Source organism: Halichoerus grypus, chromosome 9 (genome assembly GCF_964656455.1).
Source record: "Halichoerus grypus chromosome 9, mHalGry1.hap1.1, whole genome shotgun sequence".
NCBI classification, from domain to species: Eukaryota; Metazoa; Chordata; class Mammalia; order Carnivora; family Phocidae; genus Halichoerus; species Halichoerus grypus.
Window position 1 is genome coordinate 61,146,890 of NC_135720.1, and position 26,167 is coordinate 61,173,056.

General features: G+C 34.0%; 1 protein-coding gene across 6 annotated transcripts in view; it reads right to left on the reverse strand.

The window, feature by feature from the left end:
- LOC118528227 (uncharacterized) overlaps nt 1-26,167 on the reverse strand; it is a 938,723-nt gene that overhangs the window by 241,128 nt on the left and 671,428 nt on the right. For all 6 annotated transcript variants that reach the window (XM_078054967.1, XM_078054970.1, XM_078054965.1 and 3 more), the window contains 2 exons: nt 22,569-22,628; nt 22,046-22,185 (listed from right to left, as the gene is read on the reverse strand). Coding sequence is in view for 1 of the 6 variants with exons in the window: in XM_078054970.1 (XP_077911096.1) it covers nt 22,625-22,628 (4 nt within the window). In the remaining 5 variants the exon portion in view is untranslated. The remainder of the gene's footprint in view (nt 1-22,045; nt 22,186-22,568; nt 22,629-26,167) is intronic.

A 26,167-nucleotide genomic window follows, 5' to 3' on the forward strand; every position in this document is an offset into this window, starting at 1 on the left:
ACCCTGGGGCTTGATCCCAGAACCCATGAGATCGTGACCTGAGCTGAAACCAAGAGCTGGATGCTTAACTGACTGAGCTTCCCAGGTGCCCCACAGTTTACATCTTTTTATATGGTGTATCCCTTAACCAAATATTGTAACTATGGTTATTTTTAACACTTTTAGCATATATGCAAGGATTCAAAGTGATTTATACATTACAGTCATAGTATTAGAGTATTTTGAATTTGACTATATATTTATCTTTACCAGTGAATTTTCTACTTTCATAGGTTTTCATGTTACTAATTAACTTCTTTCATTTCAGCTTGAGGAGTTCCTTTTAGAATTTTTTGTAAGGCAGGAATTATGGTGATAAATTCCTTTGGCTTTTGTTTGTCTGGGAAAGACTTTATCTCTTCTTCATTTCTGAAGGGCCACTTTGCTGGGTACAGTATTTTTGGTTAGCAGTTTTTTTTTTTCCTTTGAGCACTTTGAATATATAATTCTACTCTCTCTCTTGGGCTGCAAGATTTCTGCTGAGAAATTTACTGATACCTTTCCTGGAGTTACATTGTATGTGATGTCTTTTTTTTTTTTTTCTCTTGCTGCTTTCAGAATCTCTCTTTGTCTTTGATTTTCAGAGTTTGATTATAATGTGTCTTGGTGAAAATCTCTTTAGATTAAATCTGTTTGGGGAGTTTTAGGCTTCATGTACCTAGATGACCATATCACTTTCCAGATTTGGGAAGCTGCAGGTACTTTAGGAGGGTTTACATCCAGCTCCATTCTATACTGCATTCTCTGTCATCCCTCCCACCTCCATTACATAGATTGTTTTACCTCCTTCCACCAATGTGTTACCTTCTTCCTCAGATTTCTACAGATATGACTCTCTCTATCCGACTTCCCTAATTTTGCATTATAGAAGATGTGGGAACTAGGCTAACAAAACTTTCCTTCAGGATAAAAGCTAAAGAGGATGAATTGGGGAAAGATGGATTAAAGAAAGATAGATAACCCTCATATTTTATTTATTTTCCTTTGTTATTCTACTTACCCTCCATCCTGCCTGGGGAATATAGCAGTAATTTAAAGGACATGTGGTAAAGGGTAGCAATACAGCTCATGAAGAGTATACAATACAATTTCACTCTTGATTTTTACCTATCATAGCTATATTTTTACTAATTTAGCTAATCAGCCACATCATTATTTTTAAAGCATTTAAAAAATAAATATGCTCAATAAAATCTTGAAAGCATATGCTCTCTTATTCTACATTTGCATCCTTCAATTTTCCCTTTCAAATAAGGGCTAATATTGAATTTCTATAGTCCTAATTTATATGAAAAATCTACATGCCAGTTATATAAATCCATATGGCAATTATAATTATGGAGGAATGAAAATAATAAATATGTATAAAGGATAAATAAGTGCATAAAAGAAAAATATAGCAGTAGAAACTACTTTAAAATCAAATTCTAGAGAATATTTTGAGGAAAAAATAGACACTGGATTAAAATTATAGTTGATAGTGAAAATTGATAGCCTTGAAATAAAGTAGAAGAAATGAATATTTATAAAGTAACTACAAATAATTAATTTTATTTAAAAGATGTCATTAGGAAGCTCTTATAGCATTATAATAGTCTCATAAGGAGAATAAGTGAATGGATTACTGTCTCTGAAGTAAACTTTCACTCCACAGAATATCTGTGACACCACAAATTATAATTACTATGGATTCCTTTGAAAGCCTGATAACCTCTCTGTTTATCCATTTTCTTCTATATTAAATATTTTCAAGGAGAAATAATCAACCATAAATCTGGTTTGTTGAAGAGAAGAGCTAACCACTTCACCAGTTTACTTCATTTCTTATCAAATCTGCAATAAGGCAGAGTAAATAAAATGTTGCCTCCTATTGGCTATGTATTGGACTATTGCTCTGGAATGGTCTTAATATTTAATTTAAAATACCTAAATGTGAAGACATAATTTAAGAAAGTCTGAACTTTTATGTTCACTCCAAATAGAATAAGTAAAATGTGGACCTATTCCATAGCTCATTATAATGAACAGTAGGTTTCAATATAATTTTGTTAAATAAATAGGTGAATGGAATACTGAAAATATTCTCTTCAAAACAGATATGAATTAGTTATTTATATCTGTCATAGTTTCTGAAGGCAATTATTATTCTTAATGAATGCTCATTGTTCAACTGCAAATAATAACTTATTCACTTTAATTTTCATTATTTTGGTAAAACTGGTGACTCTTCTGTCTCATCCCAACTCCCGATTTTTAAAAGGATAACAAGATGGATAGTATATATTTCACTTAACAATTTATCTTTATTTGGAAATAAGCAAGAGCTGCTCTATTTCCCTCAGAGGTTTCTATTAACTTCGTCTATGCTTTAAGTACAATTCCAGCTTTTAGAATAATGATTCCCAACCAGTAGCCTGTATCTCTGAGGGTCAAGATATATTTGTGAAGAGTCCCTGTATGTATTTGGAAGTAAAGTCTCATATACTGGCTGAAGTTGTTTGTTTAATAGGCACACACACACAACATCAGTAAAGGGTCTAATGGTGATTCAAGGGATTAGTTATTTAATTAAATGAATGTATACATGTGTACACATATATGTATGTGTGTCTGCATGTGTGTATGACTTAGAAAACTACCTAGTATACAATAAACATCAAAAAACATTAACTAATATTATTTCATTAACATTTAAAACATCTTAAGAAGTTGGAAAGGAAATGCTAATTATCGAACATATGGATAATATCTGAACACTTGAAAGTTTTATGAGAAACTTTCATTTTAAGAACATAATAAAAATTTTATTTTATTTTATCTACTTATAAAACTACAAATTCATGAAGAAAAACAAACATGTGACCTAAGTCATTTCTGTAAGACAAGTATTAGAGTGATAATGGTATAAATATAATATATGCACTTCTGTTCTGGTCTTTCCACAAAGATCATTGATATTCTGCTTTAGAAATAGTAAAAAGTTGAATCTTTAGTAGATTTCTAGTTGAGAAATTTGGAAATATTTAATCTGATATTAATGAATTTCTTAATACAGCTACTCAGTCTAAGTGGTCAAAAGTCTTGACTGTTCTGTTTTGTTTGTTTGTTTGTTTGTTTGTTTTTTAATGTTACAAATTCCTAATGTAAGTAAACCTTACTTTGGGACAGTAGGCTGACATTTTGGAGGAACAATATTTGTGTCATAAAATCCAATATCACCTTAATTTTCAATATTTTTTCAGTCACAGTTCAATGCTTGATTGAGATTTTTTTTGCTATAGAAAAATTTCTAGGTAAAATGGACATATCTTGAAATAATACTTTAATACATTTTACTATTTGGAGACTTTAAAATGAAGAGAAATACCAACGATAATACAGAAAGTCCCATGTAAAATTTAAAAAAGGTAATTTAAAAAATATATAGGATCTCTCTTTTACTTCCTTTTTCTGTTTCCTTAAGGAATAATAACTTACAGATAAAGTTGAAGCCCCCCAATATTCTTCCCTCTAAATCTATTTATCTTCTTCCCTCTCTAAAATGAACCACTACAATTAATTTGATCGGTATCTAGCCCATATTTTTATACTTCTACTACATATAAGTATATAAATCTCTGTATAGCTACTAATACACTGCAAGCTTTGATATACAGACATTTTATCATTCAATTTTAAGTATTATGTCATTCCTATTGTTATTTTTATCTTAACCAATGAGTTATTTTTAACCATAGAAGAGGCTTTTATTTGATTTTTAAAAATCTGTTTATTTTCTTGATGATTTATTTTGAAATTATATTTCACTAAGAAAACTTGGACGGGGGTGCCTGGGTGGCTCAGTCATTAAGCATCTGCCTCTGGCTCAGGTCATGATCCCAGTGTCCTGGGATCGAGTCTCACATCGGGCTCCCTGCTCAGTGGGAAGCCTGCTTCTCCCTCTCCCTCTGCCTCTGTTTGTGTTCCTGCTCTCGCTATCTCTCTCTCTCTGTCAAATAAATAAATAAATCTTTAAAGGAAAAAAAAAGAAAACTTGGACTAATGAATTAATTCTCTGAAATCTGTTGAAATTACTTTTTGACCTAGTAGGTGGTCACTGCTTTTTATAAATATAAATATTTTATATTTATAAATATTTTCCGTGAACTTAAGTTGTTTTTAAGTTGTTGGGCCAGGATTAGTCCAGCTTGCTAAGTATTTTGTGAATTATCCTTAGATAGTTTGGTGTTACTCAACTTTTAGGCTCATTTTCATAGATCTTGATGCCTCCATTGAATTATTTTATTAATACAGATGATTAGTAACAACCATGTCAACATACCAACTATTCTGTAGGTATCTTTGAAGTCCCAGTTCTGTTATCTTTGAAGTTCCTAAAATACCTTGCCTGAAAGTTTCACCTGAAGCAAATGTGACAATATTCCCTGGCAGAATTCAGCTAACCATACTTAAAGTTTAGGTATCTAATCTAGGGTGCCTCCCTTAAGGGTTATAGCCCTGACTAGACATTCATATCAGGCTCATGCATAAGGAGTGTACTGTGTACACAATATTCTAGCTGATCTATCTATGCTAAATGCCACTACTTTCATCAATGAGAACCCATTTCTAACACTCATGATAATTAGCAAAGGCTCTGGTGTTGATGGGAGTCAAAGATAGCGGAAGCGTTTTTAGTAGCCACTTCTAGAGTGTGTGGATTTTAGATTAAATGCTCTATAACCACCAATGAAATGTAACTTTCTGATAAAACAACTGAGCTGAGCCCCTGCAGTATATATCATGATGAACATGCCCATTTATACTGAATTGTGTATGTTGAAGTAGTTTAAGATAAATCACAGATATCAAAACAATCTTATAGTTTAAATCGTCTACATCTTGTTGACTTGGGATGCAATTGATCTATCCTTTTTTGACAGAAGGATATTCAATCTGTTATGATTGCAGATTTGTCCAGTTCCTCTTGTAATCTTATCAGTATTTGTGTTACATATTTCAAGGTTGATTAGCTGTATACAGATTCATATTTTTATATCATCTTGGTGGACTCTTCGTTTTAGTGATCTGTAATGTTTCTTCTTAATTTAATAATGGTTTTACCTTAAAAATCTGCACTATCCAATATTAATTTTGCTACAAAGGCATTATCTGGACCTGTGTTTGTTATCTTTATATTTTTAACCTTTGTGTGTCATTTTCCTTGTGTTTCTTACATACACATATCTCTATCTATGTAACTATGTATCTATGTATCTATCTATCAATCATCTATCTCTCTATCATCTCCAAACTCTCACTCTATCATTTTAGTCAGGTTCCTTTACCTATATTTCAAATTGGTGATGAATAAAAGATTATTTCCAGACTGATATTTTGGGGTTTTGTTTATGCTGTTTTTCCTTGGCTTCTTCCTTCCTACCTATCCTCCCTTCTCATTCTATTTGGGAAACTGATCATGTTTTTCTCATTCCTCCCTCTTGTGTATTTTTTTTTCCTGCTAACAGGGAAGTTATTTCCATTCCTTTAGTGCTTCTCTTGCCTTAAATTTCTAGGATTAATAATTATATATCTTTCTGAACCATTACTGAGTTCTTAAACTTTTAATGCTATTCTCTACATACTTCAACAATTTAATATGGATCATTATTTCTCAACCTCAGTACTACTAACCTTGGGGGCTAGATAATTCGTTGTTATAGGGCACTGTCCTGTGCACTGCAGGATGATAGCAGCATCCCTGGCCTCTATCCACTACATACCACAGCCCTTTCCTCAATTGTGACAAATAAAAGCGTCTCCAGACATTGCCAAATGTCTTCTGGAGGGCAAAATCACCCCCAGTTGACAGCCACTGATTTAGAGGATAAATAAGACTGATAAAGCTCCGACTTTGCCATTTTATAAGGCAAGAAAAAGAGGTAAAATTTGCAAGCTGATATATACCTAACCATCTTGTACAATTAGCCTCTTAATTAACAGCTAAGGAATTAAAAGCCAACCATATGTCTAAGTTTTTAGAATTACAGTTCTTGTAAAGTTGTTTGATCACCATTTATTTTCCTATCTTCATGAAACTTTAGTTAAGAGCCAAATAAAAGTAAAAAGAGGTTTTTACCTTTAATTGCTTTTCCTAAAAGTATCTGTGTGTCTACAGAGATTTAGACAGCCACTGGGGCCAAGCCAGGATTCCCGTAGTGAAACAATTGACTTGGCATCACATTGACAACATATAAACAACAGTTTGTCAACAGGCTTCACATTAGTGACAGAACATTTTTTGGCAAAATAGAGGCATCCTTCTGTGCACCATGGCAAAAAACAGCTACTCGCTTTCATTTACGACTCTTCTGTATGGAGTATCAAATTAATTAAAAGATTATAATTGTGACATTTGTTTAGAAAAGATTTTTTAAGGAAAAAATACAGCACAGCAGAATTTCTGCTGAAAAAAAAAATTGCCTCTAGCAGTTTATTCATAGTTGCTATAGACCTATAAACTGTGGGTAACTGTTAAAGGTTTTGTGTTTTTGTTTTCTTTTGTTTTGATTTGATTTGATTTTTTTCTTAAGTTAAAACTAACAATATGGAAGTTATTTGATAACCAAATTTGGGGAATGTAAGTATTTCCCCCAAAAGATGATCATAATACTATACCTTATTCTGCTTCCAAAGTTAGTTCATAGAAGATGAAAATGAGAAATGAAGTGAAATAAAACTACATATTTATAACAACATAATTTCTTTGGAATAAAATGTAAAGATTGCTTCATGGCTTTCATAGAATAGAGTGAGCTGAGATTCATGGGAACCTGAAAATGCTCAAAGGAAAAGTTAATTCTCCTATGTGTAAAGACCAAAAGGATTTAAACTTGAATAAATAACCACTACTTCAATACCAAAATCACTTAATAAAGGTGAAAGCAGTTTATCCAGTTGGGAATAGAAACCCAATGCACAGACCTGTGGTTGGAAATTACTGAAGATATACAGAGGATGGACTCTGCTTGGTCTCTCTATGCCTAGTTAAGGTAAATATTGTTGAGATAATATTGAAAATATTCACTTCAGGCACATACTTGTGCTCCTTTAACCCAAAGGTAAAAAGTACTGGAAATCGATAGGGTTTAGGAGGACCGTGAACATAAATGTTGGTGAAGCTGAGTGCTAGACCTAAAACTTACTAAAAAGTATTTTAAAAGCTATTTTAACATTTGTGCCCAGATTTTTTATGGTATTTGACCACAATAATGTCTGAAATAGTGTTTCTAATTCTGATAGGTTAGTCACTTTCTTGAAGAAGTTTGTCATAAATGGCATCTCTGCCCTGGGAACATACATTCTAAGTCCCTTAGAGTGATATTCAATTACTCAATCCTTTTTTCAACAATTCAATGCATTTGTCTATGCCAGCACTTGTGTTAAGAGTAAAGGTCAGATGTACTCAGTGCTCTGCAAGAATTCAGAGTCTGTAAGACATGATCAGCACATTACCTGATAGTTATGTTATTAAAAAAGTTCCTAGAGAATGTTTAACTAACCCAAACTTAAGAGTCTGTGGTTAGCCTGATGAAGGGTGGGAGGACATTTAAGGCCAGGTTGTTGCATAAGAAAGGCCAAAGGTAAAACAAGATGCTCTCTGCGGGTACTTGCAAACAGGGAGCTGAAAGGTGAGGATGGAAAATGCCTTGTGTTTGGTGCCCGGGAGCTTGTACCTCATTCCAAAGTCTTTGGGATGCTTTGAAGAGTTCTGAAAAGAGGAAGGACATGAATAGTGTTGCATGTTGGAAAGTTCCTACTTAATGGTAGTATGGATGGTGCTGTGTGGAGGAGGGCATCCTGGGACAGAGACTAGTTAGCAGGCTTGCTCTGACAGAACAAGGAAGAATGGAAATAGATATAAAAAAAGGGCAAAGAACTGAGCAATACTTAGAAGAGAAAATGGGCCAAACTTGGTGATTTAATCGAATCTGAGAAGTTAAGAAAAAACATTTCTAAGATCAGTAACTCTATAGAATATATATATAGTACCATAATTTGAGATAGTATATATAGGGTTAGAAAATAATAAGTTCTCTTTTGGACATGCAAAATTTAACAAACATTTACTGAGTATTTACCAAGTACCAGGCACATTAAGGAGCTAATGATACCATAGTGAACAAAACTGACAAAAATACCTGCAATCATGAAGCTTAAATTTATTGTGAGATGCAGAGCAACAAGATAAATATGTAAAATATTTAGAATGTTAAATAGTGATCATAAGAAGAAGAAGAAAAAAGAGAAAAAGATATGGATTGAACTTGAACTTTTAGAAAATGTGAGCAAGGAGAAACTTCACCGAAAAAAATGACTTGAATCATGAGCTGGTTTGGAGTGGGAAGCGATAGTCATCAATATTTACCGAAAGAATGAAAATCACAGAAAATAAATTTTCATTTACAGTTTAAAAATGAGAAATCAGTAAGATTAATAATAACTTTATTTTTCCACTCTGGTTCTTCCAACTACATCTATTGCCCACATGGGACTAAATAGCCCATAGTGGTCAATTCCTTCTCACAGATAGTATATCAAAAGTCAGAAGTTCTTAGGCACATCTAACAATTTCCCCTATGTTGTTCAGTCTCACTGGATCCAAATAATCAACAATAATTTTATTTTACTGTTTTGTTTTTACTGTACAAAATATGCTAAGAGGTCTCATTCTCTACCAGTGGTTTCTACAAAATAACCTCTGCTTAAGATCCTCATGATTTTGTGGCAGCTGTGATGGGAGGGTGTAGGTCTCTTTTTCTTCAGATTTTAACTACGCTTTAGGCTGAGAAGGTTTTACTCCAATCACTCAAAAGTCGTTTCCCTTAATATTGCTTTCTGTGTCTTAATAATTCTACTTATACTTTTGGTTATAGCTCACTATAGTTTTCTCATCTACATGTTTATGAGTGTTGTCATGTGAAGTATGAAAAAATACTGCATTCCTACTATGTGCCATAAAGACAAATGATCTAGGTTATTTGCTTTTAAGTATCTCCAGATTGAGAAACAGAGAAATAAAAAAAAAATACTGTATACAATTTGACAATTAAGATTTTAAGGCAGTGCTATCCCACAGAACTTTTAGTGATGATGAAAATATTTTATATCCATGCTGTCCAATGTGGTAGCAACTAGTCATATGTGGACAATGAGTACTTGAAATGTGACTGACACTACTGAGGGAATGAATTTTCAAATTTTACTTACTTAATTTTTTAAAAGATTTATTTATTTATTTTAGAGAGAGAGAAAGAGAGGGTACATGTGAGCAGGGGGAAGGGCATGGGGAGAGGGAGACAGAGAATCTCAAGTAGACTCCCTGTTGAGTGCAGAGCCCACTTGGGGTTTGATCCCACCACCCTGAGATCATGACGTGAGCCAAAACCAAGAGTCAGACGCTTAACCAACTGAGCCACCCAGGCGCCCCTTAATTTTACTTAATTTAAGTTTAAATAGCTACCTGTACCTAGTGGTTACTATACTGAACAGCACAGTTAAAAAGTAAACACACTTGCAGAATAACCAGAAATTACTACTAAAATCAGTTATAAACAATGACTCTAATTTAGCCAGATATACTTGGGAAAGGGACTTAAAGGTCAAGGGATAGCATAGAAAGTTACAGAAGTGTGAGGGATCATGCCAAATTTGGGAAACGATGAGATTTTCCAATATGGATCAGCTGATGGTATATTAAATGTGGAGACACAGTAGGGGGTTGAAAGAAATGAGGGGGAGGAACAGCTTTTTCTTACATACAGAGCAATTTAGATTTTATTCTGTTGGCATGGGAGGCCACTAAAGAATTCAAAAGGAAGCAGAACATAATCAGATATGCATATTAGGAAGACTATCTTTTGAAATCACACAGACCTAGTTAAAATTAGTTAAAATTAGACCTAGTGAAAATCCTAGTTAAGGGGCGCCTGGGTGGCTCAGTCGTTAAGCGTCTGCCTTCGGCTCAGGTCATGATCCCAGCGTCCTGGGATCGAGCCCCGCATCGGGCTCCCTGCTCCGCGGGAAGCCTGCTTCTCCCTCTCCCACTCCCCCTGCTTGTGTTCCTTCTCTCGCTGTGTCTCTCTCTGTCAAATAAATAAATAAAATCTTTAAAAAAAAAAAAAATCCTAGTTAAAAGGACCTAGGATAATTGTATTATATAATAAATAAAATGATTAAATAGGTTAAAGGAATGTCCATGAAATATTCATACAGCCATGGAATACTTAAAGGAACCAATCAGATAACTGACCACAAAGAAAAAATTAAATCCAAATCAAAAGTAGAAATTTTAAAGGCTAAAGTTTCTGCTCATAAATACAATTACTATAAGTAGTATTTAAAAGCTTCCCAAAAATTTTTTTAAAAAGTGTTACATAACATGCCACTTAAAAATGTACAGTTATCACACTGAAAATACCTCATTTTGTGCCCTGAGTCCCTTTTTGAACCTAGTGTGTTTAAACTTGTGTACCTTCGTTTTGTGGTCACTTTGTATGGCTTGATACTTGGCAACTGTCATTGTGAGATGGTTTAGGAAAGATTTTCAAGCTACTTTTTTGAAAAAACCTAAGTACTGTTTCCTGTCCATCTCCAAGTCTGCATTTGAATAAAAATAATATTTAATAAATGTTAATTGTACTCTGACAAGAATTCTTCCCTATTTGGATTTTGTTAATTTGGGCTTAGATTTTAATATCTCTCAAATTCCCTTTTGTGTTCCCCTGATAGCCTAAACAGAGGCTTAAATCATATTTACCATAATTAACCCACTTACCTTCCTTTGTTTTTGATTCTTTCTTATTAATGATTCTTCTCTATAGCTTATGGTTTCTACTAAATCTATTCATTGGCAGGGTGCACAGTATAATCATAGTCTTTGAAAAATGGAGCAACTGTTTCACATTACTAAACAACAAAAATAATTTGATTTTCAGTAGTCAGGTTTTCAGAATACTTCAAAGTCATATTATATGCTTTTAATCAATTCAGTGAAAGGTTAATATTTTGAAATATAAGGGCTCTATATATTTCAACTATTGTTTTGAATAATAGATACTCATTTCAAACAAAATGCATTTCAAATTTGTAACATTTGGTAAGTACATTATGTGCTTTTCAAAGAAATGTATTTAAGACATAGAGTACAAAAACATTTTAAAAATAATATACTAATCAAGTTGAGAAATAAACATGTGCAAATAAAGTAATCAATTATCTTAAGTATATTAGAATTCAAAATGGGGATACTCCATAATAGTTGTCATTCATGCATTTAAAGTACACCATACTGGCTCTATGTAGTATTACTTAGCAAGTGAGTGAATTTGATAATTAAAGAACTAAAAGCAGTCCTTATGAAATAATTTCATGGCGTTGTCCCTGGAGAAAGCATTACATGCAGGTCTGATTTGTTTACTACAATCATTCATTCTAAAATACATTTATTGTATGACCACAATACTTGAAAAGGGACCTGTGAAGAGACTATGGTATTTAGGTAAGTAGGCAGTAGGTCTTTAAATTTTCATAACAAAGATTTTGTAACTTTCACTAATTTTTTTTACCATTATTTGGTATACATTATGCTTAAAAACTTAGAAATTTCTGATTTCCCACAGTAAATATCTTTTTTTTTTTTTAAAGATTTTATTTATTTATTTGAGAGAGAGAGAGAGCACAAGAGGGGGGAGTGGGAGAGGGAGAAGCAGACTCCCCGCTGAGCAGAGAGCCAGATGCGGGACTCAATCCCGGGACTGCAGGATCATGACCTGAGCCGAAGGCAGTCGCTTAACCAACTGAGCCACCCAGGCGCCCCTACAGTAAATATCTTTTATGGAAAACAATTCTAACACATATGGTCATTCACATAAGATAGACCAACTAATAAATGTTCAATTATTATTGGCTCCATTTGCCTGATACTCCATTTTACATATCAAATAATGATCCCTTTACTTAAAAAAAAAAAAAAAAAAAAAACCTGAAGGGAAAAGAAGAATCAAACAATTCTTTTCCTTTTTTTTTTTTTTTTTAAGATGTTATTTATTTACTTGACAGAGAGAGAGATAGTGCAGGAACACAAGCAGGGGGAGTGGGAGAGGGAGAAGCAGGCTTCCTGTAGAGCAGGGAGCCCGATGGGGGTCTCAATCCCAGGACCCTGGGATCATGACCTGAGCCGAAGGCAGATACTTAACGACTGAGCCACCCAGGCGCCCCCAAACAATACCTTTCTTAAAGGAAATTAAAGAGACTGGCTTTAATTAAGTAATTTGACATTATGTGTTCAAAGTATTTTTTTTTAAAGCTTAATTTTTCTGATGGACAACCATCTACTACAATTAAGACTATCTTTTGATCAGTAGAGAGTTTGCAAGATAGTAAACATTTATTGAGTAGATAGTGTTTGCAAAGTATTCAAGCCTTAACGTATTTGTTGACTCATCCCTCTATGTTCTTAAGTAGTTTTACAATATTTAGAAAAATGAAAACCTATTTTAAAACACTATAAAATGCTGTTTTAGAAAAAAATGTACATCTTACATGACATATAAATTGCTTTCCAAGAAGAATTTGCTGGCATGTATGGACAATGATAGACCTGCTCTGAAAAGGTTTGTGAGATTTTTAGGCTAAGAACTTTTCAAGTGAGATTTTCCAGCTATAATACGTTTTCAATACCATAAATAGCAACTGAGAATAAACACAGGTTTTTCTGAGAGGTAATTTTACATTTTGCCACATATTTGTCACAACATTCCACCTTAAAATAATATTTCTGATTTCTTACTTTAACTGACCCATTAATAGTCTTCCTCCCCAATTTCATGCTACAGTGTGATCACTAACAAAACAGTCTACATTTCTTAGCTGGGAGGTAATAGCATTTCTGAATGACCTGAAATCCTTTGGAATTGTACTTTACCTGATTTTCAAGGGTGTTTAATCCATTTGTATGCTCCAAATTTTCCATTTGAATTTGCATCAGGTCATGTAATATCAGTTTCTTCTATGTCACCCAATGTAGCAATAACTTTATATAATGTGACACTGTGTAATGCACAGTTAAAAAAAAAAAAAAAAAACACAAACCCTTTTCTTCTACAGAAGCAGGATCTATCAAATGCTGTATCCTGTCCTACACCACTGATTTACTTAATGGGTATAACTACTGAATAAAAAAATATCTAGCTGGTTTTGTGTATCCCAATACCTGTTACCTACTAATCTTCCTAATTAGCCAAACCATTTAATACCACGAATGGATTTTCTTACATAATATTACATAGAAGCAAATACATCAAAATGATAAGAAATAAATTACAAAAATTTCATTCTTCCCCTCCTACCTATGGAATTTGTCAGGTTGAAATGTAAAAAAGCAGTATCACTATTACTGAATTTTATTTATATGCTCAGTTAAGCAGTGAATCCTGGGGAGGGAGCATGACTCCTGGCTACAGTTTGGTAGGTAAATGATAGTGAATTCCATCTTTAAGGCCAGATTTCTGTATTATCTTCTAGATTAGGAGTCTGCAAAGAATGGCTCATCAGCCAAATCTGAACCACAGTCTGTTTTTGTAAATACAGGTTTTTTAGAACACAGCCACGCCATTCTTTTTCATATAGTCTATGGATACTTTCAAACGACAGAGACAGAACTCAGTGGTTGCCACAGTCCGCATGCCCTGTGATTCCATGCCCCCCAAATTTCCTCCCTGGCCCTTTATAGAAAATATTTGTCAACCTTTGGTGTAGATCATTTATGAAATGTGAACTGTTGGTTACATGATACTAAAACAGACACTATCATAAGAATTCTTTGCAAGGTGCCATAATTTTAAAAAGTAAGTATGTTGAAATACTAAGAAATGAGTTTCCTTGTAAGCTCCAAAAAAAAAGAGTCATATCTTGTAGCAAAAGGAGTTTTCATTTCTTATTTAGTACAATGTCCCATTGCTTTATATAAGGAAAACGAGCATTTGGAAAGAGCAATCCACCCACTTCTAAGGACAATTGGTAAGACATTTGGGCTAGGGGAACTTGCTCTGAGTAGTGAGACATTTGTGCTTCTAGTCCAATCAAGCAAGTCTTTAAAAACAATATTAAAGAAGAGTAAGTTTCACTCTAAGAAAAGAATCAAAGACTATGTCTAGCGTACACTATGGTTCCCACAGAGATTCCCTCCATTCAAAAAACCTGTAAGAGAATCTGGAACTAACAAATTTTATATTCTATAGCAACATCTTTACACTTTATTCCCTAACCACACTGGAAGGGAAATTTCCAAGCTCCTCTCTGTCAAAAGACCATTTCTGAAGAGAGTTCTAGACATGATATTGGGCTAGGTGATAGTGGAGCCAATCACTACAGGGCAGTAAATAAGTTTGTTAAGAGCAGCCTACAGTGAGGATTACAGACATAACCCACCAACGGACACTGGTGAATAGACCCCATCGAAGGGCCCTTTACCAGTAGAAGTCTAGTGTAATAAGGAGTAGATGCCAGAATCTAGAACTGTGTATGATTTGATGTAGAAATGGACTTCTCTCTTGGTGTCTTCTAATGATATTTAAATGCTATTATTTAATATTTCCTTTTGAGGAAGAAGCGTCCCATATAAGCGTCAGTATTTGCTGTCCTGGGAGACACACTCAGAATCATCTATTAAATATCTCCAACCACTGACTAACTAACACTCAATTACAAAAGCCACTTCTAGCTGATTCTGGCCATCCAGAAGGGTGGTGACTATGACCAATTTGACTATCTGCTGTCTCTTAAACAAACAAAAAACCTCACAGGAAAGTTAGCCAAATCTTCATCTTCTATCCATCCCTATCCACATCAACCTGAGGGCAGGCCCTTGTTTTCACCTTTTCTGACTCCAATCCCTTGTTGAAGGTTTTGGCAACTTGCCTGACTCTTCTTGTCCACCCAGGAAATGTCCTGTGCTGGATTTCTGCTTCAATGTGCTCAGAATCTCCTGGAAATATAGCTTCCATTGCCTGAACATTCAGCTTCATATCTATGCCAATCTAATGAGGATACTTAAATTCTTTCTTTTATATTCTCTAATGGTCTTCACTTCCCTGAGGACCCAGTTGTTGGTTAGTGTTGTACCTATTTTTACTCTGTTTTTTTCTTTCTTTCTTTCTTTCTTTCTTTCTTTCTTTCTTTCTTTCTTTCTTTCTTCTTTCTTTCTTCTTCTTTATCTTTCTTCTTTCTTTCACATTGTATTTATTTATTTATTTATTTTAGAGAGAGAGAGAGAGTGAGAGAGAGAGCACATGCACGCACCGTTGGAGGAGCAGAGGGGGAGGGAGAGGGAAAGAATCTCAAGACGACTTCTCGCTGAGCACAGAGCCTGATGCCTTCTTGATCTCAGGACTCTGAGATCATGAGCTAAGCCAAAACCAAGAGTCAGTGGGTTGCTTAACCTACTAAGCCACCCAGGTGCCCCACCTTCTGTCTTTTTCAAAAATTGCCAATCACTAAGGTTCTGGCAAGATATTCTGATAAAAACATTAGGGATATGAATGTGTATGGAAAATCCCTTCTTTCCCAGATGATAACCAAATTATCCTGAATGAGGCTTCAAAATAAGCTGAAGGTCTTGGTATTATTTTAGAAATTGGAAAAATGATTGATCTTCTGCCTCCTTTCTTAGGTTCTATTGCACTTAAACTTTATATATATTTTGCCTTCTATTACTTCATTATTTTTAGTGTGTTTTGTTTTGTTTTTATCCCTATATTGTTCTTTTGAGTGCTTTCATCACTCGTCATAGTGAATATCTTGGCAAATACAATAACTGGTTTTGACTTACTGTTGCCTATTTGTTCTATCTTGCCCACTCATCAGGTTTCTTTCCACTCCCTAAGGGTGTTTAGCATCATTAGGATTTGGTTATCTCCATTAGAAATTTCCATTGACTCCAGAAACAATAATCAGCTAGGATGTACTGATACCACTGAGGTCTGAGGAGGTGTCAATAAATACTTGAATATCACCCCTGACTATCACTGACCTGAAACACCCTCGGGGTTCTGTCTCCATAGCTCACTCTTTCCTTTGAGACAGTTTTAGTCTGGGTCTGATTACAAGATATAGAATCCATTGTCAATAATATAATTTGGTTAAATGATTAATCAGTTGTTCAAAGGAAATAAGAACTGAAATGCTTATATACTTGCAGAAATTGTTACTGAGTGCACACAGTTGTCTAATGCATCCTAGCAAATTTTCTTTGTGGAATTAACAGGACCTGGGGGAAAATTCAGTCATTAAACTTGAATTTGCATCTGGGACCTTTCAGGACAATAGAGAGTTTCAATCTAGATTTGAAGTTAATAAGGGACAAAGCTTATGAATTAAATTCCCTTTGTTCTACTATCTCCATTCTGTTCCTTTAACATGTACACAGAACTAGGTATGCAACAAAAGTGCTATATACATTGATACAGTCCAGAAAACCAATCTCTTTCTTTACTTTTATCAAATTTAATTGACAAACTAAAAAGAGTATCTTTTGGGTATCCTACCAAAGGTATGCAAGGTACTGCAATAAAAAAAATAAAAATGAAAGAATCTATTCAGGGGTACTTTCAAGTGCACTCTATATACATAATATGAAGCTGAAGAAGCTCTCAGAAAATTCATTTGCTTCTGCAAGAAGCATCTGGAATTTTAAATCTTCTGACTGTAGCTTTTGGGAATAGCAGCTCTCAGGGGCAAAATAATTGGTCCTTTCACCTTAAATGCATAAGATAATATGAGCTCTGGAATCTGAGAACCTTGAAGCTTGCACTAATGTGTTTGCATAAACTCCCCAGAAACAAAGTTTCTTCCTTTTCAAAAGTATTCCATCATGAAAGCATATCCATCCCCTCCACCCTTTCTAAAGCCTGTATACATCATATTTATACTTTTGAAGAAAATGACCAAAGGGCAGAATATAGTGGTGTTGCACCACCAATGATGTCATGGACCAGACCCCCCCTAGGTGCTTCAGTGATCTCCTGGAGTTAGAAACGGAGAAAAGGAACAAGGCTGAAGGAAAAAGGGTAGCATTTAGTTCTTTCCTTCCTGGGAAGACAATGAAAAGCTCTAGAATTGCTCCCAGGTGGCAGGCACTACAATGCGGTGTCTACAGAACACATCTGGTGATGCTTTTTGGATCATGAGGGCTTATACACATTATCTGCAGCACTCAAGGGAACACTATTTTTGCGAGCATTACATTTAGTGTGGGCAAAAAAAGCATGAGTGGAGCACAACCAATGGTGCTTGCAAGATGTTGTGGCAGTCTTGAGTTAACCTACTCCCTGACTCCCTGAGGTACTACCAGGAAATCATGTAGGCATAAAGGAGACTTAGGCCATAATTGTTATTTTTACCAATTATTGAATTGGGGTAATATTATATTCCTAGTAGCACTGATGAAATGATTATTTCTTAACAAGAATACAATTTTAACTTAAATTATTTTAAAAGTTTAATAAAGTTGAAATGAGCTTTTAAAAACTATATATTTGCAGTATTTCTACTGTTTGCCAGTAAGAAATTTATAAATGAGATAATGAAATGAGATAATGCATTTGAAACTATCTTTTAAACTAAAAAGCATTTTAAAGCTATAAGATACTTTTAGTCACCTTTGAAAAATAATACTAGATTTCCCATCATAATATGGCTTGGCCTAGTGTATACTTACCGGTACATTTAATGTATTTGATGAGCTCAACATATGACCTAACTGGTGAAGCTATTGTGCTATCATGTGGATACTTAAAATAGATTACAGGGGAGAAAAAGGCTCCATATTGCATCAGTCATACTCCTGGCAAGAAGTTGGTGGCATTGTCTTACAGAGTAATTATAAAAGTTTAAGGATGTGATGGACAAGTTTAAATGAAACTAGCAATTGGAGGTAAAGTATTCTCAAGCTAATAGTGGGGAGCTATTGCCACCCCTGGTCTGAAGGGCAAGGGGATGTTGCAGGTACTAGACCCCAGGAAGAGAGCCACAGAGAGCTTTTGGAGAGGAATGCATTTATAGTTGACCCTTGAACAACATGGGTTTGAACTGCAAAGATCCACTTATAAGTGGATTTCTTTTCAATAAATATATTGGAAAATTTTTTGGAGATTTGTGATAATTTGCAAAAACTCACAAATGAGCTACATAGCCTAGAAATACAAAAAAAAAAAAAATTGAGAAAAAGTTAGATATTGTAAGAACACAGTATATAATTCATATAACATATAAAATATGTTTTAATTGATATTTATGTTACCATTAAGGCTTCTAATCAACAGTTGGCTATAAGTAGTTAAGTTTTGGGGGAGTCAAAAGTTACATGTGGATTTTTTATTGCACAGAGGGTTGATGCCCCTAATCCCCACATTGTTCACAGATCAACCATATTACCATGTTTGGGAGGGTGCCTTGGAAATAAAATCCCAACCTCAATATCACCTCCAATCACCTTAAATATCACCCTCCAATCTTTTGCCTATATTTACTATCAGTTGAACCCAATCTTAGACCAGAGAGCAGGAGATCCCATTAATAAAGTTCTTAAATGTCAGCTTCTTGAGGCACAGAGCAGGGTGGATCTGGCAGAGTAAATAAAGAATATAAAAATATAGAGAGAACTAAATTCAGAATTAGATAAATTTCTGAAATGACATTTCTATGTTAAATATGAAAGTGTGTGTTAAAAATGAATTTAAGTGTTATAGATGGGGTTTATTCATTCACTTACTCAGCAAAACTTTGGTGAATACCTACCATGTGTTCTGTTCTGTGCAAGGCACTGAATAAAATATTTGATATGATACCTTTTTTCAAGAATTGTATCATTTCATCTGAAATATAGGTGAGAAAAATCAACTATTATAACCCCATTCTATAAAAGAGAAAGTCAAGAGGATTGGAGGAAGCTTTAGGAAAAAAATACAACCTGAGCCAGTGTTAAGGAACAGTAGGAATTAGACAAATGAACAATGGATGAGAGGGAGAAGTGAAAGTACAGGTAAAGCAAGTAGAACATGTAAAGATGCACCAGCTTAAGAAATCCAGGTTCAGGAAACTGGAACTTTTTCTGTTTTCCTGGAAGGAAGGAAAAACCTAGTGCCAACAAGGCCAGCCTAGATCATTGAGGTGCTTTATTTGATATGTTAGCAGTTTGTGTTTTATCCTAAAATGGATGAGGAGCCAAGGAAGAATTTTAAGCCAGGGAATGGCCTAAAGAGATTTGCATTTGAAAAATATAATTATGGCAGGTGTGTGGAAGATATATGGGAAGAATGTGAAACTGGAGAGTACTTCAAAATTCAGAGAGTACTTCAAAATTCAGAAGAAAAGTGCCAAATGCTTTGTATTAGGCAAAGTTCTTCACATCTCCAGAGAAACAGAACCAATAGGATACAATCTGCTGTAGGCAAGCTAAAGGTCCAGGAGACCCCAAGGTGTAGTTCAGTCCAAAGGCCAGTATGCTTGAACCCCAGGAAGAGCCAGTGTTTCAGTTTGAGTACAAAGGGAGGAAAAACCAATGTCAGTTTGAAGGCAGCCAGGCAGAAAGAATTCCCTTACTCTTGATAGGATCAGTCTTTTGTTCTAATCAGGCTTCCAGTTGATTGGATGGAGCCCACCAAATCTGGGGAGGGAAATCTGTTTAACTCAGTCTACTGATTCAATTGTTTATCTCTTCCAGAAAGGTTCTCAGAGACACACCCAGAGTAATTGACCAAAGGTCTGGGCACCCCTTGGCCCAGTCAAATTAACATGCAAAATTAATCATCTAAGGCTTGAAATCAGGAACAATGATGGGAATACTGCAAAAAAAAAAAAAAAAAAAAAAAAAAAAAAAAAAAATATATATATATATATATATATATATATGGCTTCTAATCAACAGTTGGCTATAAGTAGTTAAGTTTTGGGGGAGTCAAAAGTTACATGTGGATTTTTTATTGCACAGAGGGTTGATGCCCCTAATCCCCACATTGTTCACAGATCAACCATATTACCATGTTTGGGAGGGTGCCTTGGAAATAAAATCCCAACCTCAATATCACCTCCAATCACCTTAAATATCACCCTCCAATCTTTTGCCTATATTTACTATCAGTTGAACCCAATCTTAGACCAGAGAGCAGGAGATCCCATTAATAAAGTTCTTAAATGTCAGCTTCTTGAGGCACAGAGCAGGGTGGATCTGGCAGAGTAAATAAAGTATAAAATATATATATATATATATATGAAATTGGAAATCAAATGGCTCTCAGAGATGACCATCAAGCTTGATTCCCAAGAGCTGTCTTGCATACCTGGGTAAAATGTGATACCACTGAGCGCTGTAAGCAATACATCTGGGGAGGAGTAAATATAGGGGAGACCAGGTATGGAAAAGTTGAGCCAGTGCCTGTGAAGCAAATCGGCAGTTGGGAGGGAAGTTTGAACTAAAGTAAAGATTAGCTTTATATGGTCATTATAAACATTCAGATGGATGACATTTATATAAGCAATTATTACTATAGTCAAATTACAACCACTCAATATGGGCCTCTTTTATATGATCAAATATAAGAGAATTTGATCTGCCATTCTCATAGAAAAAGAACAGGTAAAATCAATGGTCCATTTACATTGTATACATAGGTTTATTATATCTTCAACAGATTAATATGTGGGTATTGCAGAAATTTAGTTCAATATTTTTGTTAGATGCTATACTTTTATAATTTTCTGTATCTTTTCATACAGGTGTTTTGAAATAGTAGTAATAACATTGTTTATTTAAAAAAAATCAATTCAGGTAAATAGCTATGCAATAAAGTATTATTTTAAAAATCCTTTAATTAAATTACTTTTGTTCCCAAATGTTTGTGTCTGTGTAGATAACACTTCCATAACCCTGGACCTTGCTACATATAAAATTAATATATTTTTAACATATCATAATTGTATTTTTATTCATCACAAACAATAATTACCTGGTTAATTTTTCTTGTATAGACCTCTATGAGAGTATATGCTGTGTGATTACACCCCAAAAGGAGTATGTTTAACACCATTTGCAAAAAGTACATTTGCAGTATTTGCAATATTATTTGCAAAGGCAAATAACTTGATATCAGTTGCTTATTCAACACTTAAATGTAAATCATATTATAACCTAAAGCCTCCACCACTGCCTCCAGCTCCTCATTCTTCAACTTCCACTCAAGTTCTTCCCCACTGGTTCCTACAGAAGTTGCCAAACACTCTTTTTTCAAATTCTCTAGAAAATGATACATACTAAAAATGTATCATCTTCACTTATTGTTTTTTTGTTTTTGTTTAAACTTTAACTCTGAAAGCAGACTGTAATCTCTCTGAGATCAGGGGCTCAATCTCTTACTTTAAGATCATAGCACCTGGCAACCAACATCAGTTATATTTTTTTGTGTTCTCTATATTAATAGATTTATTTATCCTGTGCCCTACATAGGAAAGACTAAAAGAAAGGAAATTATATTCTATATAAGTTATTGCCAGATAATTTAAAATGGAGCAGAAAATTAAACTTATTGGACACATCAGTTTCATACAAAAGAGAAAATACAATGTAGAAATAATTTAAAAAATAAGTTAGGTAAAGTTAACTTCTTTATTACAGAAAATTAAAAATATACTTTCAGTACAAAAATATCTAACCACATCACATTTGTTCCTATTTTAAAAACATACTTGACTGGATTTATGTATAATTAATACACAAGTTTTTTATTCTTTTATTTCCTTTGTAGCTTTTGTAGGATGTTTCTGTGCTTATATATTTCCATAATACTCATTTCTAAAGATAAGGCATCCATGTTCTCCTAAATTTATTATGAAGTGGAATTCTATAAATTGAATTTCACTTTTCAGTTTTCTTCAATAGTAAAATTAAAACAAAAAACTGTTTGAAAGAACTTACGGTTAGGAATTAATCCAGGTCCAGTAAACCGAGGTAACCATTTCCTGGTGTGTAAACACCTTCAGTTCTACCAGGACTGACACTTCACTTCCACAGGTATGAATGCCAATCAATGGTCTAAATATCTCCGTGGGACACACCTAAATTCCATTAAAATTTTTAGAAAGCAAATTTATTTCTCAATTTGTTGATATTTTAAAACATAATTTTCATTTTAAAATAGCTAGGTATTTATCTTTAATTCTTTCTAAAATATTCAAGAATTTTGTCCCAGATGAAATTTTAGGGTAAAAAAAAAAACACACACAAAACCTTTTTTTCATACCCAAAGTATTTTGTTGTTGTACTTTACAGAAACATTATTTTCAAATAGGATACCTGATGCAGAGAAAAATTTAAATACAAATATTTAGGTAGTATTAGGTATCCTACCCATTCTCACTAATATTCATTTTTTATTAGTCATTAATTAATCTAACCCTTGCTGTTTTACCAAAGTTCAACAGAAAAAACTCAAGCTCACCTTCATAGGAAAGACCCCATTTATGTTTCCAGTGTTTCCTGTTTTCTTTTCCCTCCTCACCTAGAAGAATGATAAGAGAAAAAAATTCATATCACAGTGTGATGCTGCTGGTGTATAAAAAACCCTTGACAGCCATGTTCCCATCAGTAGTTTCCTTGCTGGCCAGCTTCTAAGTCTCTCCCACTCCCCTTCTTCTTAGGTAGCTGGCTGTTAAATGTTTACTGATTATTTTGCATCGAATGTTCTCCTAGCAACCAACACTAGGATAGGATTAGATACTTTTGTAAAAGACTGTTTTCTGTTAAAGAAGCTTAGACTTTCTAAAACACCATAAACAGAAACTAATAGTGTTTTAAAGCAAAGCTAAATGTGGTTCTTTCACATGTTTAAAAGAAATTTCAGCCAATTTCCTATTATTGTTATTTTTCTTGGGAGAATCAGTCACTTTTTCCATTTAAAAAATTTTCATTTGTGGACGCACCCTCATTTATAAGGCAGTTAAACTTGATGGTGAAGGATTATGTAATATGTACTTTAAAAAAATCCACAAAGAATTCATGTCGTTTTGTAATTGTCAGTGCTAGACACAGTAAACAAATAGGTCTGGTTTCATTTTTTTGGGTAAAATTAATATATATCATTATATAGTTTCAGGTACACAACATTATAATCCGATATCTGCCTATACTACAAAGTGATCACCACCAAAAGTCTAGTTACCATCCATCACCATACAATTAACTCCCTTCACCCACTTCACCCAACTGTAATCCCCTTTCTTTCCAGGAAGCATCAATCTGTTCTCTGTATTTATAAATTTGTTGTTTTTTTTTTTTTTAAGTTTCCACATGAGTGAAATCATATGGTGTTTGTCTTTCTCTGACTTATTTCACTTAACATAGTACCCTCAATGTGCATCCCTGTTATTGTAAATGGCAAGATTTCATTTTTTATGGATGAGTAGTATTCGCTTGTGTGTGTGTGTGTGTGTGTGTATGTGTGTGTGTGTAAAGTATCTTTATCCATTCCACATTGATGGATATTTAGGTTGTTTCATATCTTAGCTAATGTAAATAATGCTACAATTAACATAGTGGTGCATATACATTTTCAAAGTAGTGTTTTCATATTCTTCAGATAAGTACCCAGAAGTGGAACAGCTGGATCATATGGTAGATTTAGCCTTAATTTTTTGAGAAATCTCCCTTCTATTTTCCATGGTGGCTGCAACAATTTACATTCCTACCAACAGTGCATAACAGTTCCCTTTTTTTCACATCCTCTCCAATACTTGTTATTTCTTGTCTTTTTAATAATAGCCATTCTAATCGGTAGGAAGTGATATTTCATTGTGGTTTTGATTTGCATTCCCCTAATATTTAATGATGTTGAACATTTTTTTCATGTGCTTGTTGGCCATTTGTATGTCTTTGGGAAATGCCTATTCAGATCCTCTGCCCATGTTTTAATTGGGTTATTTGGGTTTTTTATTATTGAGTTGTATGAGTTCTTTACACATTTTGGGTATTAACCCTTTATTGGATATATGATGTGTAAATGTCTTCTCCCATTAGGTCGTGCATTGTCTTTTTGTTTTAATGATGGATTTCTTCTCTGCACAGAAGCTTTTTAGTTTGATGTAGTCCCATTTGCTCATTTTTGCTTTTGTTTTGCTTGCCTTTAGCAACAGATTCACAAACCTATCACTAGACCAAACTTAAAAGACTGTCCTTTCTCCATTGCATGTTCTTGGCTCCTTTGCAGTAATTAATTGTCCATGTATGTGTGTGTTTATTTCTGGGCTCTCAATTCTGTTCCATTGATCTGTGTGTCTGTTTGTATGCCAAGGCCATATTGTTTTGTAGTATAGTTTGAGATTAAGGAAGGTGGTACTTTCTTCTTCTTTCTCAAGATTACTTTGGTTATTTGGGGTCTTCATGGTTCCACACAAATTTTAAAAGTATTTGTTCTAGTTCTGTAAAAAATTCTATTGGAATTTTGATAAAGATCACATTGAATCTATGGACTGTTTTGCATAATATGGGCATTTTAACAAAATTAATTCTTCCAACCCATGAGCGAGGAAAATCTTTCCATTTATTTCTTTCATCAGTGTTATAGCTTTCAGTGTACAGGTCTTTCACTTCTTGATTAAATTCATGCCAAGGTATTTTATTCTTTCTGATGCAATTGTAAATGGGATTGCTTTTTAAATTCTTCTTTCCAATAGTTTGTTATTAGTGTATAGAAACACTACAGAATTCTGTATATTGATTTTGTATACTACAAACTTACTAAATTATTAGTTCTAACAATTTTTTGGTAGACTTTAGGATTTTCTATATATAGTATCATATCATCTGCAAATAGTGACAGTCTTGCTTTTTCCATTCTGATTTGGATGCCTTTTATTTCTTTTTCTTATCTTACTGCAGTAGCTGAGACTTCCAATACAAAGTTGAATAAAAGTTGGGTGCCTGGGTGGCTCAGTTGGTTAAGCGACTGCCTTCGGCTCAGGTCACGATCCTGGAGTCCTGGGATCGAGTCCCGCATAGGGCTCCCTGCTCAGCGGGGAGTCTGCTTCTCCCTCTGCCCCTCCCCCCTCTCATGCTCTCTCTCTCTCTCATTCTCTCTCTCAAATAAATAAAATCTTTAAAAAAAAAAAAAAAACAAAGTTGAATAAAAGTTGTCAGAGTGAGAATCTTTGTCTTGTTTGTGATCTTAGAGGAAAAGTTTTCAGTTTTTCACTATTGAAAATATTAGCTGTGAGTTGGTCATATACGGCCTTTATTATGTTGAGGTATAGTCCCTCTATAAACACTTGAGAATTTTTTTTTATCATAAATGTATGTTGAATTTTGTCAAATGTTTTTTTTATCTTTGGAGATCATATGATTTTATTCTTTGTTTTGTTAACGTGCTATATATCATGTTGACTATTCTTGTAACCCTGGATAAATCCCACTTGACCATGGTGTATGATCCTTTTAATGTATTGTTGAACTTGTTTTGCAAATGTTTTGTTGAGGATTTTCACATCTATATTCCTCAGAGATACTGGCCTATAATTTTCTTTTTTTATCGTGTCTTTGGGTTTGTTTTAGGTATCAGGGTTATGCTGGCCTTGTAAAATGAGTTTGGAAGCATCCGTCCTCTTCAGTTTTTTGGAAGAGTTTGAGAAGGATAGGTATTAAATCTCCAGAGTTTAGTAGAATTTACCAGTGAAGTTGTCTGATCTTGGACTGTTGTTTGTTGGGAAGTTTTTGATTACTATTTCAATATCCTTACTAGAAATTGGTCTGATCAGATTTTATATTCCTTCATGATTCATCTTGGGAGATTGCATATTTTAGGAATTTATTCATTTCTTCTAGGTTGTCTAATCTGTTGCTATATAATTGTTCATAGTAGTTTCTTATAATCTTTTGTATTTTTGTGGTATCAGTTGTAACTTCTCTTTTATTTCTGATTTCATTTGAGCATTCTATTTTTTTGTTAGTCTAACTAAAGTTTGCCAGTTTTGTTTATCATTTCAAAGATTCAGCTCTATTTATCTTTTGTCTTTTTAGTCTCTACTTCATTTCTTTCTGCTCTGGTTT